The sequence below is a fragment of the Haliotis rufescens genome, unplaced genomic scaffold (assembly GCF_023055435.1).
Source record: "Haliotis rufescens isolate VD_foot unplaced genomic scaffold, xgHalRufe1.0.p SCAF_49, whole genome shotgun sequence".
Taxonomy (NCBI): Eukaryota; Metazoa; Mollusca; class Gastropoda; order Lepetellida; family Haliotidae; genus Haliotis; species Haliotis rufescens.
Window position 1 is genome coordinate 2,102,179 of NW_025964212.1, and position 14,821 is coordinate 2,116,999.

Sequence of the window (14,821 nt, forward strand, 5' to 3'; positions counted from 1 at the left end):
TCTAGGGTTGTTTGATGGGTGTGCAGGGCAATATCTGACACGTGTGTCTTGGGTTGTTTGATGGTGTGAAAAACACAACAGTTACTATAAACCCCATATCAAAATAATAACCATTTAATACTAATTTCTTGCTTGTTTCAATTTTGTGTTGTTGTTGTTGTTGTTATAAATTCCTAAATTCGTTAATCGGGATATTTGTTTGTTTGCTAGCCTTCATAACATTATATAACATTTCCTCGCGTCTACATTATGACACCAACATAAAGTCTCCAGGCCTCTAGAGGTTCTGCTGAAAATAGAGCAGGTACAATGCCACGTGCGGACTAATAAATAAATACATAAATAAACAAAGCACTGTCTTCCTTGAACGACAAATACTGCAACCCAAACGCTACATCTAAAGCCCCAACACGGAAGGGTCTTTTCAAAGTGGTGTCTGTTGTGCTGGTGTTGTTGTGTTGTTGCTGGCGTTGGCAACAATACCCGTTTCAAACGCCAATGTAGGGCTAATACATCGTTGTATGCCAGTACGCCTACGTATACATTGTACGCTATTGGTGTTGGATATTTAAGCAACCGTGGCATAAAGACTTTGTCGATTTTGTATTGGTTTTTGTATGGGGTCTCCTTGTGTGACCATACCGTGTTAGCGGGACAGGGGTGACATTTATATCTATACAATAACTGTGGCTAACAGGCCATGCGGACCAGAGCTGACCGGACCTAAAGGAGTATTACGATATAACACATACCAAATATGCTTTGATAATCCTAGCTTTATTGATTTAATCTAACCGAAGGCAGCAATACTTATCGGAAGCATGGATTGATTGGCTAGGGGATATATTAAATATTGATTCGAATCCCAAGTAGCTACTATGTGAGTATATATTATACTCATGGGAGATTAAATTAAACCTGTCTTCAAGCAGGAATTTAACTCCTTCTCGCAGAAGTAGCGTTCACGTTGAGTGCTTGTCGTTACGACCAATCGGGACTTCGTTAACACACCTGATTCATTTTATTGTATACTTGAGAGCTCTAGTGTAGTGACATATTGGAGACCAGATCGCTGTGTGATATAGTGCGGAGATATGAACATCAGACGGTTATGGATCAAGATATGTGGTTTCTGACAGGACCATATGGCTAGATTTACACCGAGTGCTTGAACGGCACGCAGTGTGCTTGTGGGTACGTGTGTTGAGGGCTTCGGCGTGTAGGGCTGACTGCGGGTTTTTTGTGTAGGCAGGCCGCTGTCATTCCGTGAATGGTTGAGGACAGGATCAGGATTCTTTCTGAAGTTGTGATCAGTTTGGACACATGGCCTGTGTAACATTCCAAATGATCGTCTTTTTAAACTGACGCTTTATATTTTGCCTAGTCACTTTATGCAAGACGAGATATATTCTGAACACGGATGGTCAATGCGAGATATATGCTGTACACGGATGGTCAATGCGAGATATATGCTGTACACGGATGGTCAATGCGAGATATATTCTGAACACGGATGGTCAATGCGAGATATATGCTGTACACGGATGGTCAGTGCGAGATATATGCTGTACACGGATGGTCAATGCGAGACATATTCTGAACACGGATGGTCAGTGCGAGATATATTCTGAACACGGATGGTCAATGCGAGATATATGCTGTACACGGATGGTCAGTGCGAGATATATGCTGTACACGGATGGTCAGTGCGAGATATATGCTGTACACGGATGGTCAATGCGAGATATATTCTGAACACGGATGGTCAATGCGAGATATATGTTGAACACGGATTTTCAATGCGAGATGTATGCTGAACACGGATTTTCAATGCGAGTTGTATGCTGAACACGGATTTTCAATGCGAGATATATGCTGAACACGGATTGGCAATGCGAGATATAATCTGAACATGGATGGTCAATGCGAGATATATACTGAACACGGATGGTCAATGCGAGATTTATTCTGAACACGGATGGTCAATGCGAGATTTATCCTAAAAACAGATAGAGAACTTGAAATATGGTCTAAACGCGGATAGCGAGTGCGAGATATATTCTGAACACGGATGATGACGGCGAGATATATTCTGAACACGGGTGATGACGGTTGATGACGGCAGAATATGTGTGAATCAAGGTTCCACGAACACAGACGTTGACAAAACACAACAGATACTACAAGAAATGAATGTATTCACGAAAGGTAAACACATCATGTCTGTCTTGAGAAGGGTTGATGCAATACACAGTAGACATCACTGCAGATCCTGCTGATCAGTTTGAAACCATGGTTCGGATGTGGTTTGAAGAAGACTGTCCAATATATGGGCAAAAATGTCATTCAGCGTCCAAATCACCAATATGAATTTCAGAAGGAAATTCCTATCCCAAGACTGACGGTAAGTTCGTGAAGTCCAGGGTGTTGGGTACATCAAGGAGACCGTATCTAGTGTGTATCTTGTTCTGACATGACGACTATACAAGCTCTGTGCGGGGAACTCTTTGTCCCGACTGACACACCTAAGAAGGTGGGAAGATATATTTTGGGGAAGATTCTCGGAGAAGGCCGACAGTCTACGGTCAGAGAAGCTATCCACCAGGATGTGAATGAAAAGGTAATGTTACATGACGTCACAATGTGATGACGTCATGAATAATGATGTCATCATGTTACCACTATCGAAATATAATATGAATAATTGATCCTTGGACTAGCCGGCGGAATGGATATTTTACTCTACATTTGAGTAGGAATATAAATAAGAATGCTTGAATAATCACCGATTTACGAGGATATTACGGATTATTGAAGTGAATGAATATTATGATTATAAGTACTGAGCCTTGGCGCTGGGCGGTTAAACCGTATTTTCGTGTTTCGAGTAGGTCATTCTATATGTTACTCACTGCCACTTCAGGAGAGAAAATAAAGAAAACGTATGAAATGTCCACCCAATAGCGAAACTTCTTGATGACGTAATGCAATCATTCTGTGACGTCATAAACAATGGATGACGTCATATCGCATTGTTCCCAAACAATGACCCAATATGGCGTCCCATCGCTTCAAATGACCAATCAGAATTGAGAATCGCTAATAAGGCTTAGAACGTGCGCAAACATCGAAGACTTATTATCCGTTCAATGAACCAATGTGGCACCCAAAGGCTGCCAATGACCAATTAGCATTGTGAATTGCTAAAAAGAGCTTAGCATATGCGCAAATATCGCAAAGTTATCACAATCGATCCTTTTCGCACTTATGAGTGAGTGAGTGAGTGAGTATGGTTTTACGCCGCTTTAAGCAATATTCCATCAATATCACGGCGGGGGACACCAGCAACGGGTTTCACACATTGTACCCACTAGGCAACCCGACCGCCCCTTTTCGCCCTTATGTGTAAAATAAGGCTATCATAACGTACAGCAACGTGAACGTGACTTGATGATCGAGTGAGTGAGCGTTTTGGGCCGTTAGTCCATTTTCCAAAGCACGTAAAAGAGTAAAAAGCACTATTGCATGTGTGTGGCGCTGACAAAGCAAGTGAAACTGAGATTCGAACCCATAACCCATAACATTTTTTATTTTTTGTATGATATTTTCTCAATGGCAGTTAACCACATAATGACGTATACGTTTACCTGATGATGAACAGACATGCAAATTATGTACACGTTGACGTCAGCCGTGCAGAATTCGCAGTTAAGAATTGCCTCCCTTAGTCATGGTGGGATCCGCTGGTCATTGATTCCAATCCGAACAGAAATAACTGTTGTTAAATTTGATTATTTGTACTCCCATTCCTATGTCTATCGCTCACTCCTGCAACAGTTTGTAAAATGTCAACTGTTGCTTGGTAATTTTGTGTGAAAGTAAACTTGTTCAAATCACGACTGGGGTAAGAAGTGAATCTGAAACCACATGCCCCCTACCATGTTTGAAACGTAAATTTGTGACGAAGAAAGCAAATTTATTGATTTTCAAAGATAATATGGCTAAGAAACCCGTCAGCAGCATGCATTATGCGATTTTAAATTTTAAAGTTTTAATCAAATTATATTTTTTTAAATAGAACCACGCAGAAGTGCTGTCTTAATTCCAGTAAAGTTCATTTTTGTGGATAAAAAAATGCTCTCGGAAGATAGTTTCAATAAAAATTCACACGTAGATGAAGTCAATTGAGAGGTACAGATTTTTTCCCCCCAGTTAATACTGGTATATGAGGGGGCACGGGTGGCCCAGTCGTCTAAGGCGCCGCAATTCGCTGTGCAGAGTTGCGTCCCTTGGGCACGCTAGAAACCTATGATTGTGGGTTCGAATCCCGGGTCGCCCCGATTATGTTCTAGGTTTGTCAGCACCATACCCGTGCTCGTGGGTTTCACCGAAGTGGTAAACGTCTGAGACCTGCATCACTTCGGGCTTTCCTCCCACATTAAGCTGACACGCCGTGATATAACTGGAATACTGTTAAAAGCGGCGTTAAACCAAACTCACTCACTGGTATATGATGGTCAGTATTATATTACTTATACCCCCGGGAATTTTCAGGAACCAAGACAGGGTCATTGTTACATAGATAAATATTACATAGTCACTGTGCCTGACGTATTACCTTGGTCACGCGATGGGACGGGACTGGACTCAACTAATCACCGGTGCAATGAATGGCCGGTATTCACACTGGTGTCAAGGGATGCATTACATCACGCAACCGTCCACGCTGTGATATACAGAGGCTCGACATGTAACGGTATACCTTTCATACACTATTGATGTAGTTCATTGCTGTGACGAGGTAATGGAAGGTGATTTCTGATTAGTGAGAGATTAATGCGAAACGTTATAATTGTGTCAACGAACCCCTGTTTTAACAAGAGCTTTTTTTCTCGAATATTTCATCGTTTGTTGTTTTATGCAGTACCCCCTGCAATAGGTGAGGTGAGGTGAGATGGGGTTGAACGTCGCGTCCAAGATTACTGCACTTATATATAGCGACGTGCATGCGTGCGTGTGCGTGTGCGTGTGTGTCTGTGTGTGTGTGTGTGTGTGTGTGTGGCTACTTGTACTAGTCCGGACTGATGCCGATTTATAGCGCTAGCCCACTGAGATACCATGACGCAGTTTAAGATGAGTGAGAGTGAGTGAGTGAGTGTGGTTTTACGCCGCTTTTAGCAATATTCCAGCAATATCACGGCGGGGGACACCAGAAATGGACTTCACACATTGTACCCATGTCGGGAATGGAACCCGGGTCTTCGGCGTGACGAGCGAACGCTTTAAACACTTTAACTAGGCTACCCGACCGCCCCTAAAATAAACGATATATAAAACGTAAGGTCACTCCCTGTAGTAACTGACGAACAAACGTAATAAGACAATCTAAACACAATAAATAGATGTTAATAAAATAATAATAATAATAACAACAACAACAATAATAGGCTATTTCTATTGTGCATATTTCCACACCCCACAAAGCTTCTCAAAGCGCTATTATTACCCCGTTTAACGGATCAGTGTGCCCTCAACAATCATTCTCAGCTCCTCAGTTTAAGATGAATACAGTCAGACACAGTATACTGACTCCAAGCCGACCAGTCTTTGTTTAGGCCCCTTAATGCCGAGCGCCAGACAGGGTAAGAACAAGTACCATATTTTACCGTCTTTTGGTATGACGCGGCCGGGGATCGAATCTGGACCTTCCGCTCTTCGGGCGGACGCTCTACCACTAGACCACGGAGGCTCTCCTGCTTGAATCTTACAAGGCCCACCAGTGACGAATACCATGATCAACATGATAGTTGATAGTATTTGTTTTTTGGGGTGAGCCCAACTCAACACCCCTCCCCCTCCACCCCCACCCCACACGCACTGAAGTTACAAATTACCCAAGTAGATGTGTATGGCTGTCGTTGTTTCAGGTGGCTGTGAAATCCTTCCTCAAGTACCGTTCCAGCAAAGGAGATACCCAGAGACAGTGTTTCCGCCGCGAGGTGGACAGCCTACGCTGTCTCCGTCACCCGAACGTCGTGGTGCTGTATGAGACGATGGAGACAACGAGGCACATGTATCTCGTCCTGGAACTGGTGGATGGCCCAACACTGGCAAAGGTGCTGAGACACAGGTACTTGCCTCACACTTGCCACGAGTGAGTGAGTGAGTGAGTGAGTATGGTTTTACGCCGCTTTTAGCAATATTCCAGCAATATGACGGCGGGGAACACCAGAAATGGGCTCCACACATTGTACCCATGTGGAAAATCGAACCCGGGTCTTCAGCGTGACGAGCGAATGCTTTAACCACTAGGCTCTACCCCACCGCCCCACACACATGTTAAGACTAGAAACGTGCAAGTTAATTGCTGGAACATCTCCTGGAGTATATGTTACGCAGCTTCAAAACTATACTACACATGTTTTAGAAGTAGCCAAACAACACAGTCAACCCCTCCCCCTCCCCCTCACCCTCCCCCTCCCCTCTCACACAATATGAAAATATTGACCCTAATGACATAGCGAATTGTTCTTGGCATCTACATTTGCCAAGGTCTTGCAAACGATTTAAACACTGATGATTAATATACAAACCTTAGTATTATAAACCTACTGGCTGTTTGTGTAACTCGATATGGAGTTTTTGAAATTGTGGTAACACATCGCAGGAGGGCTTACAATCATTGTAAACCCTTGATAGAACAAAAACGACGAACAGCCTACGAGACGCACGTGCAGATTTCGTGCCATTGCGAGACGCACGTGCAGATTTCGCACCGTTGTGAAACCCACGTGCTGAGGTCACCGGTTTCATTGAACCGAGTTCACGACTGCAGGTTATACATTTTTATTACAGTTATTTAATTAAAAACGTTGTCTATGCGATGACTTATAGAATGTGCACAATAGGATTACAGTGCTTTATTGCATTTTGTCCATACGTGGAGCACAATAAGCACATGTTATGTAAGCTAATCTATATAGGTATCGTTATTTGTGCGTTTGCATGTGCGTAATAAAAGTGTATTTCTAATTATTTTGTGATGGATTATAAATATTATCAAACAGATATGAGTATATAACAGTTAGGGGGCAGAGGTAGCACAATCGCCTAAGGGCTGCATTTCGATAAACAAACCTAACTCACTCAGTCTAAAATTTACAGTAGCACACGATGTATTATTTTGTCGTTTGATATTGCTACAGGGGCCCTCTCTGTGACGACGACGCGAGGACGACGATGACGCAGCTGGCGTCAGCTGTCACTCACCTACATCACAACGACGTCGTTCACCGGTAGGTATCATATATATCATATGATATATGTATATATATAGATGGCTGGTATATGTGTGCTCTTGGTCAGCTTCCAAATGATTACTACAATGCAATATGTCATATGTACAAGTATCTGTTATTTCAAAGTTCACCTCACCCCCACGCTCACCTCACCCTTACAATCACCCTGACCCTGACCCTCATCCTATATTTACCCTGACACTCACCCCCACCCTCATCCCTTACCCTTACGCTCACCCTGACCCTGACCCTGACCCTATATTTACCCTGACACTCACCCTCACCCTTACCCCTTAGCCTGACGCTCACTCTGACCCTGACCCTCATCCTCACCCTGACCCTGACCCTGACCCTCATCCTATATTTAACCTGACACTCACCTTTACCCTGACCCTGACCCTGACCCTCATCCTATTTTTACCCTGACACCCACCCTCACCCCTCGGGACTGTAAATTGGTACCGGTTCCTGGGGATGACAGATTCAACTGTATCAGGCTGACATAATAATCTTACACATCACTCGTGCAGTTGCATATTTGTTTCCAGAGACATCAAACCGGCCAACATATTAGTCCGCAAAGAAAATATGCACATCACACTCATAGGTAAGTCGTAGCCACAGCACCTCGCACTGATACTCGCCTGATCTGGAGGATAGATACTGACACCTTGTTTGAGTACGAGATTACTTAAATGGAGATCGGTTGGCCGCAAAAGCTGTTGACCAGCGTTAATACTTGGACAGGAGTACCGTCCGTTATGATGGAATGTAGGCGCTATTGTTTTGTTTTTTAGTTGTTTTATTATTATTATTACATCATCATCATCATCATCATCATCATCATCATTATTATTATTATTACAGTTGTTCAATTTAATGCTATGCCTGATACCTGTAAATTGCTAGTGATCTCAACCCGTAGATCCGGGGTAGAATAGGTCTTCAGCATCCTTGGCCTATGCTTGTCGTAAGAGGCGACTAACGGGATCGGGTGGTCAGGCTCGCTGAATTAGTTGATGCAAGTCATCGTAACCCAATTGCCTAGGTCGATGCTCATTATGTCGATCACTGGCTTGTCTGGTCCAGACTCCAATACTTACAGCCCGCCGTCATATAGCTGTAATAGTTGCTGGGTGCGGCGTTAGACAACGAACAACAAAAAGCTTATGATCCCTGAAGCGCAGTAAGCGTTGTGGCTGTGTTGTTGGTTCAGGGCGTGTTGTATACAGTATACCTCACAGCTTGATAGAGCTGAGCTATTGATCAAATTACCCCACCGTACTCAAGTCATTCCAACGTCTTCCAGACTGCATGCCGTTATTAACTCTATACAAAGTACATACATAAAATATACAAGGGGGTGGGGGGCATCCTTTAATATATATATATATATATATATATATATATATATATATATATATATATTAATACATGTACACATTTGTAATTGGATTTGCAGACTTCGGTTTGAGTACACGGTTCCGCGTGGAGTCCCCTCTAACCCGCCAGTGTGGGACGCCAGTCTACACGGCGCCTGAAGTGTACTCGGGTGCACGGTATGGGCCGCCAGTCGATGTATGGAGTTTGTAAGTAAAAGCGGTGTCGCTAACTTTAACTGTACATCAGGCACTTAAATTTAGATGAGTTTTCCTATAAATATTCATTTCGATTTATTTCGAATAACTTGACGCATGTGCTTTCTTGAGATGTAAGCTTTGTCATCAGCACCGAAATTGCATCAGTTTAAATGCCAGAGAACAAAAACTATGATGGGTGGTGACATAGACCACATCTACTTGCTTCACATGGTAGATTGTTTTTGTTTGTTGTTTAATACCGCACTGGGAGTGAGTGAGTGAATGTGGTTTGACGCCGCTTTGAACAGTGTTTCAGTTATCGGTTTCATTTGACCCGTGTAGATTCCGGGTTATAATTGGTCTTCAGCAACCCATGCTTGTCGTAAGGGGCGACTAACGGGATCGGGTGGTCAGGTACGCTGACTTGGTTGATGCATGTCATCGTATCCCAATTACGTAGATCGATGCTCATGATGTCAATCTCTGGATTGTCTGGTCCAGACTTGATAATTTACAGACCGCTGTCTTATAGCTAGAATATTGCTCACAAATCCCAAGCACTCACTCACTTAATGTCTGTGTACTCATTATATAATTATATTAACGTATATGTTTGAGCTATTAATGTTTCTATGTTTAAGAGGGGTCATGTTGTTTGAAATGCTGACTGGGAAGCCTCCGTTTGTGTCGGACCGGCCGAGGAGCATGACACAACTGTATGGGTGTATACTCAAGACTGTCGTCGTCCCACATAGCCTACAGCAAGGTACGTACACCACCTGGAGGCGATTTATGTCAACTGTGATAGCGGTAGTTCAGATGCGGATCAAGAATTTAGGAAAATGGATCTGAACACTAGTCTCTAAGTCACGAAGTGACTTGACCCACAGGACCATGTAACTAATAATATAGGCTTGCCTCGGAAGGTAACTTAGCTCGTTATTCTGTTAGCTCTTTTGTACGCATGCTGATAAAGCTTCATTGGGTATTTACGCGAGCTGTTTTTATACAAGTGAGTTTTTCATTTAATGCATGCGTTCTGTACGCAAGTTAATTGAAAGTAACGCTGCTTATCTGTAGCTCTGTTAGATGTATATAACTGTTCTAAATATATAGGCTTGAGTCGAGGGCGCAGTTAACACGTGAGGTGTGTGAAAAAGGGGCACAACCCCTGATGTCTTTTTTCTCACTTCATTTCAGGATGTATCTGCTCATAGCTGCACTGAATTTTAAAATCTGTTGATACTGATCATAGAAAAAACACAAAACCTCACTAACGTCGGGTGATGTTTTTTTCCCCAGATTGTGCTGAGCTCGTGAAATCCCTTCTCAACATCGACCCGCTCAGCCGACCCACCAGTGCCCAGGTCTCGAGGCACCCTTGGCTGTGTCGAGCCAATGATGCAACACCGAACAGTTGAAGCGACGGGAGTGTCAACTCAAGTATTCACGTTCATTCCGAGAGACAGAGCTCGTCACACACAAAACAGAGCAAAACAGACGTTCATGAACAATGCAAGAGTGTCCTGTTAAAGTCGGAGCGCTCTCCAGATTTGTCATGGACAGCAGCGGTTTGTTGCGAGTGTTGACAGGGTGACAAGAGTGACCTCCCCTTATTGTGCCCCGTAAGACGAACTGATCTTCAATATGTTCTTTGATCATGAATGGACGATTGTGAATCGACTTCAACCCTTATTATAAATGCCTAAGAAATGTTTGGGAATGATATATGATCAGTATTTCATATCACATCGAAAACCATAAATATATGAAAAATATAAATAAATGGAACAATTATGTATAGTGGACTTGTATTCAATTTCGTTTGTTACCTTATAGAATACAATTGACCAAGAGTTACGTCCCTTAGGTGTGCAAGAATCCGGTGATTGTTGGTTCGAATCTCGGATTCACACTGGTCAGGGGTCATGATTCGTCAGCACAATGTCTATAATCTGTCAGCCAGTGTCTCGTTTCGTGGTTCTCACAATCTAAAGAGGTAAACCTCAAAGACTTGCATCACATCGGGATTCCCCCCACATCCGACTGATACGCCGTGATATGTCTGAAATACTGTTCAAAGCGGCGTTAAACGTTAAACTCAACTCACTGACTCTTTATACCTACCGACAAGAGTTCGATACTTAAGAAACACTCACTGTTTCTCACATACATGGTAAATGGTTTCATCAGCACACCTGTTTACGCCTATTTACATCTGACGATCTACGAACAATTATTTTATGCGAATGAAAAACATATTTTGTGTCCCTAATAAATGATATCAACCGTACAGAAACACACTCGGCTTGATATTTTTCCTTCCGTTTGATGTCATTCTTAAAAAATACACGAGTGAGTGAGTATGGTTTTACGCCACTTCTAGCAATATTCCAGCAATGTCACTGCGGGTGACACTAGGAATGGGCTTCACACTGTGTACCCATATCGGGAATCGAACCCGGGTCTTCGCTTTAACCATTTTAACCATTCGGCGAACAGATATTTCAAACAAAGTTACTTGCCCAAGGAGACACCACAGGTGCTTCAGTGTGGGGCGGGAAGGAAGCCCTAGAAACTCTCAGGAGCCAAGCTGCCGACGTTGCTTAACTTTCCCTTCTTTGTGACCTGTGTGCTGTGCGACCACGTAGTATGCTTAATAGAAAGGTGGGTGGGTTGATCGTTATGCACCCTTCCTGGTCAGAGTATCATACATTTAAAAAAAACTTAAAATTTAATACTATTACAATAAAATTACCGCCCCCTGTGAGTGAGTGAGTGAGTTGGGTTTAACGCCGCTTTTAACAGTATTACAGTTATATCACGGCGTGTCAGCTTAATGTGGGAGGAAAGCCCGAAGTAATGCATGTCTCAGACGTTTACCACTTTGGTAAAACCCACGAGCTCGGGTATGGTGCTGACAAACCTAGAAACATAATCGGGGCGAACCGGGATTCGAACCCACAATGATCGGTTTCTGGCGTGTCCAAGGAACGCAACTCTGCACAGCGAATCACGGCGACCGCACCCTGTGAATAATTAACTCTGTGACAAACAAACCAGTAGTTGATATCGCGAAGCTCTATTCATGTTACAGGTTACGATGACACGCGATTATAGGGGTAAAACCATTCATCGATGCGTATTAACATCGTGATACATACATGTGGGCACGGGTGGCCCAGTCGTCTAAGGCGCCGCTGTGCAGAGTTGCGTCCCTTGGGCAAGCCAGAAACCATGATTGTGGGTTCGAATCCCGGTTCGCCCCGATTATGTTTCTAGTTTTGTCAGCACCATACCAGTGCTCGTGGGTTTCACCGAAGTGGTAAACGTCTGAGACCTGCATCACTTGGGGCGCTTTCCTCCCACATTAAGCTTACACGCCGTGATATAACTGGAATACCAGTCTGTTAAAAGCGGCGTTAAACCCAACTCACTCACCCACTGACTCACATGAGGGCACGGTGCAATGCATCGATGTACGGGGTGCTTATACGAAATATAAATATGTTGATATTCTGGAACAACGGATAACTCGAGAACTTTCAGTTACCGAGGTCCTACTACTGGTACTGGTACTGGACCTTATATTCTTGCCCCTACCCCCACCGACCCACCCGCTTCGCGTATAGCCCACCCCCACCATCCCTATGAGGACTAGGGCGGTGGAATAGCCAAGTGGTTGAAGCGTTCGCTCGTCACGCCGAAGACCTGGGTTCGATTCCCCACACGGGTACAATGTGTGAAGCCCATTTCTGGTGTCACCCGCCGTGATATTGCTGGAGTATTGCTCAAAGCGGCGTAAAACCATATTCATTCACTAACAATTGGGGGCTTGTCAGGCGAAAGCAGATTTGTGATTTTTTAAATAAGGATATAGCAGAGCTGCCATCATATAAAACACGGCGAACCCAAGACTTCTAACTTTCTTTCGTCGTTTGTTCCCCCGGACATATTTTTTAAAGAACTGTAATGCCCCTCTCAGCCCACCCAGGGCTCGCATTAAGACAAACCTACACTAACACCTGGATCCATTCACGTGGTCCTTGCAGTCTCAAATTACCTGCCCTTGATTTTCATTAACATTTTACCGACCAATCAACGTCGAGATAAGGACACAGGAAATGGCACACTCCGTCGCAGTGGTGACTCAGCATAACACCACTGCCACAGGCTAATTTGCATATCACGTGACCGGACTTTTCTCTTGTTTATAAACAAACGCGCTTTTTCAGAAATCAGTATAGAACGGACTAATGCAAGTAGTTGGGGGCGCTTTGCATATATAGATATGCTACTACAACTGCGACAGTGAGTTGCATGACAATATATATTTATGCATCAAAGTGACCGTGTCGCTAGCTCTCCGTTGGGCTTCGATGACAGCACGTGGAGCCGTACAACCTATGTAAACATAGGATAACTACGCAAAAACAAGTAGATTTTTACGTATTTGCATACTTTCTCAATGAAAGTTAACCATTCTTTGACATTTGTTTATGAAAATGTGTAGACTTGTCAAACATGAAACGGATGAAAAGCATATGCAATATCTTAAATGGACTGTAAAGATGTGACGAATCGTCACATGGCGCTGGCCTGTGGCAGAGGTACTATGCTAGCTGGCTGCCGGCCGCATGGAACTCTGGGTAGGAGAGTGAGGAAATGGGTAATGGAAGTGGACATGAAGACATCATTTCCAACAAAAAGAATTTTGAAGGCTTTCTTTTGCGTGTCAGGCAGTGTTTCAATACTGAATTTCTCGCAAACTCTATCATAACCAATGGGACTGGCCGATGTATTTTTTATAGAGCTGTTTTGTAACTCGCATTCTGATTGGTCCGTTAGACTGAGTGGCGAAGCAAATCAAATTGGTTTATGAAAACCAAGGGCAGGTAATTTGAGATCACCGATTATTTAAAAGACGAATCTAAGTTAATATAACAGTTCCACATCACTTACCTAATGCCTACTCAATAGCATGACCTATGGGACATATTCGTAACCGCTCGCCCCTTTCCGTAACCTGTAAGAAGTCATTCGCCTTCGACCGGAATGGCCCGAGTGGTCATGATCCATTCGTCACCACTCGCCCCTTTCCGTAACCTGCATCTTGAATATATTTTGATATATGGGGGAAATATACGTCAGTCATTACGCAACGAGTTTACAATTCTTTTAGTTGTGCCCGTTTGCGCGTAGACGAACCCAGTCTCAAAAATGTTTACGAGAGGGGCACGGGTCGCTATTCGGCTTGACCCGACGAGCTGGTCATGAATGGAATATGATTGAAAGGAGCATTCGTGACTAACTCCATTCGTGACCAACTCGTGTTATTCCGGGACAAGCTTTGACTCCTTTCTCACATAGTGAGATGACTTGGTCCTGCATGAGTGAATTCAGGGGGCTGACGACGATGACAATTCCTGGAGCTGGCCGATCTCTCTGGAGAAGAAAAGGCAAAAGTTGAAAAATGAGACTTTTCCCATATCCTGTTGGCAACACAGCTATGCAGTCACGTCCTGCGAACACTGTTTTTAAAGTTTCTTCTTGCTTGTCCTTTAATTTAAAACTGATGTCAATATTGTCTTTGGCATACGCCAACGCTGTTTCAAATTCAGCGGCCATTTTGCGTAATGATTCACACATATTTTTTCCCCTATATGTTATATATTCCAGATAATATTTAAAACACATCGGACTTAAATTAATATAAAATATGATTGAACAAATGTATCTGTATCTTGGGTTTATTTTTAGATACAAGACGTATGTAAAATCAAAAATTATAGCTGAGGGATTCTTTGACCGATGTACTTGAAGCCATACGCGCATTCTGATTGGTTTGTCGTATTTTCGCACATAACATTCATCGAGAGGGGGACGAGTCTTCTTTCAGGTTACGGAAAGGGCCGAGTGGTGACGAATGGACTAACTCGTGTT

At 43.3% G+C, this 14,821-nt stretch overlaps 1 protein-coding gene across 1 annotated transcript; it reads left to right on the forward strand.

Annotated features, from left to right (window-relative positions):
• Window positions 1–897: 897 nt before the first annotated feature.
• On the forward strand, window positions 898–11,151 carry LOC124115663 (hormonally up-regulated neu tumor-associated kinase homolog). Its single transcript, XM_046476722.2, has 7 exons — window positions 898–2,620; window positions 5,928–6,130; window positions 7,206–7,295; window positions 7,847–7,905; window positions 8,761–8,887; window positions 9,520–9,644; window positions 10,181–11,151. The coding sequence occupies exons 1-7, from the start codon at window positions 2,474–2,476 to the stop codon at window positions 10,297–10,299; spliced, it is 870 nt and encodes a 289-aa protein (XP_046332678.1). The 5' UTR covers window positions 898–2,473; the 3' UTR covers window positions 10,300–11,151.
• The last annotated feature ends 3,670 nt before the right edge of the window (window positions 11,152–14,821 follow it).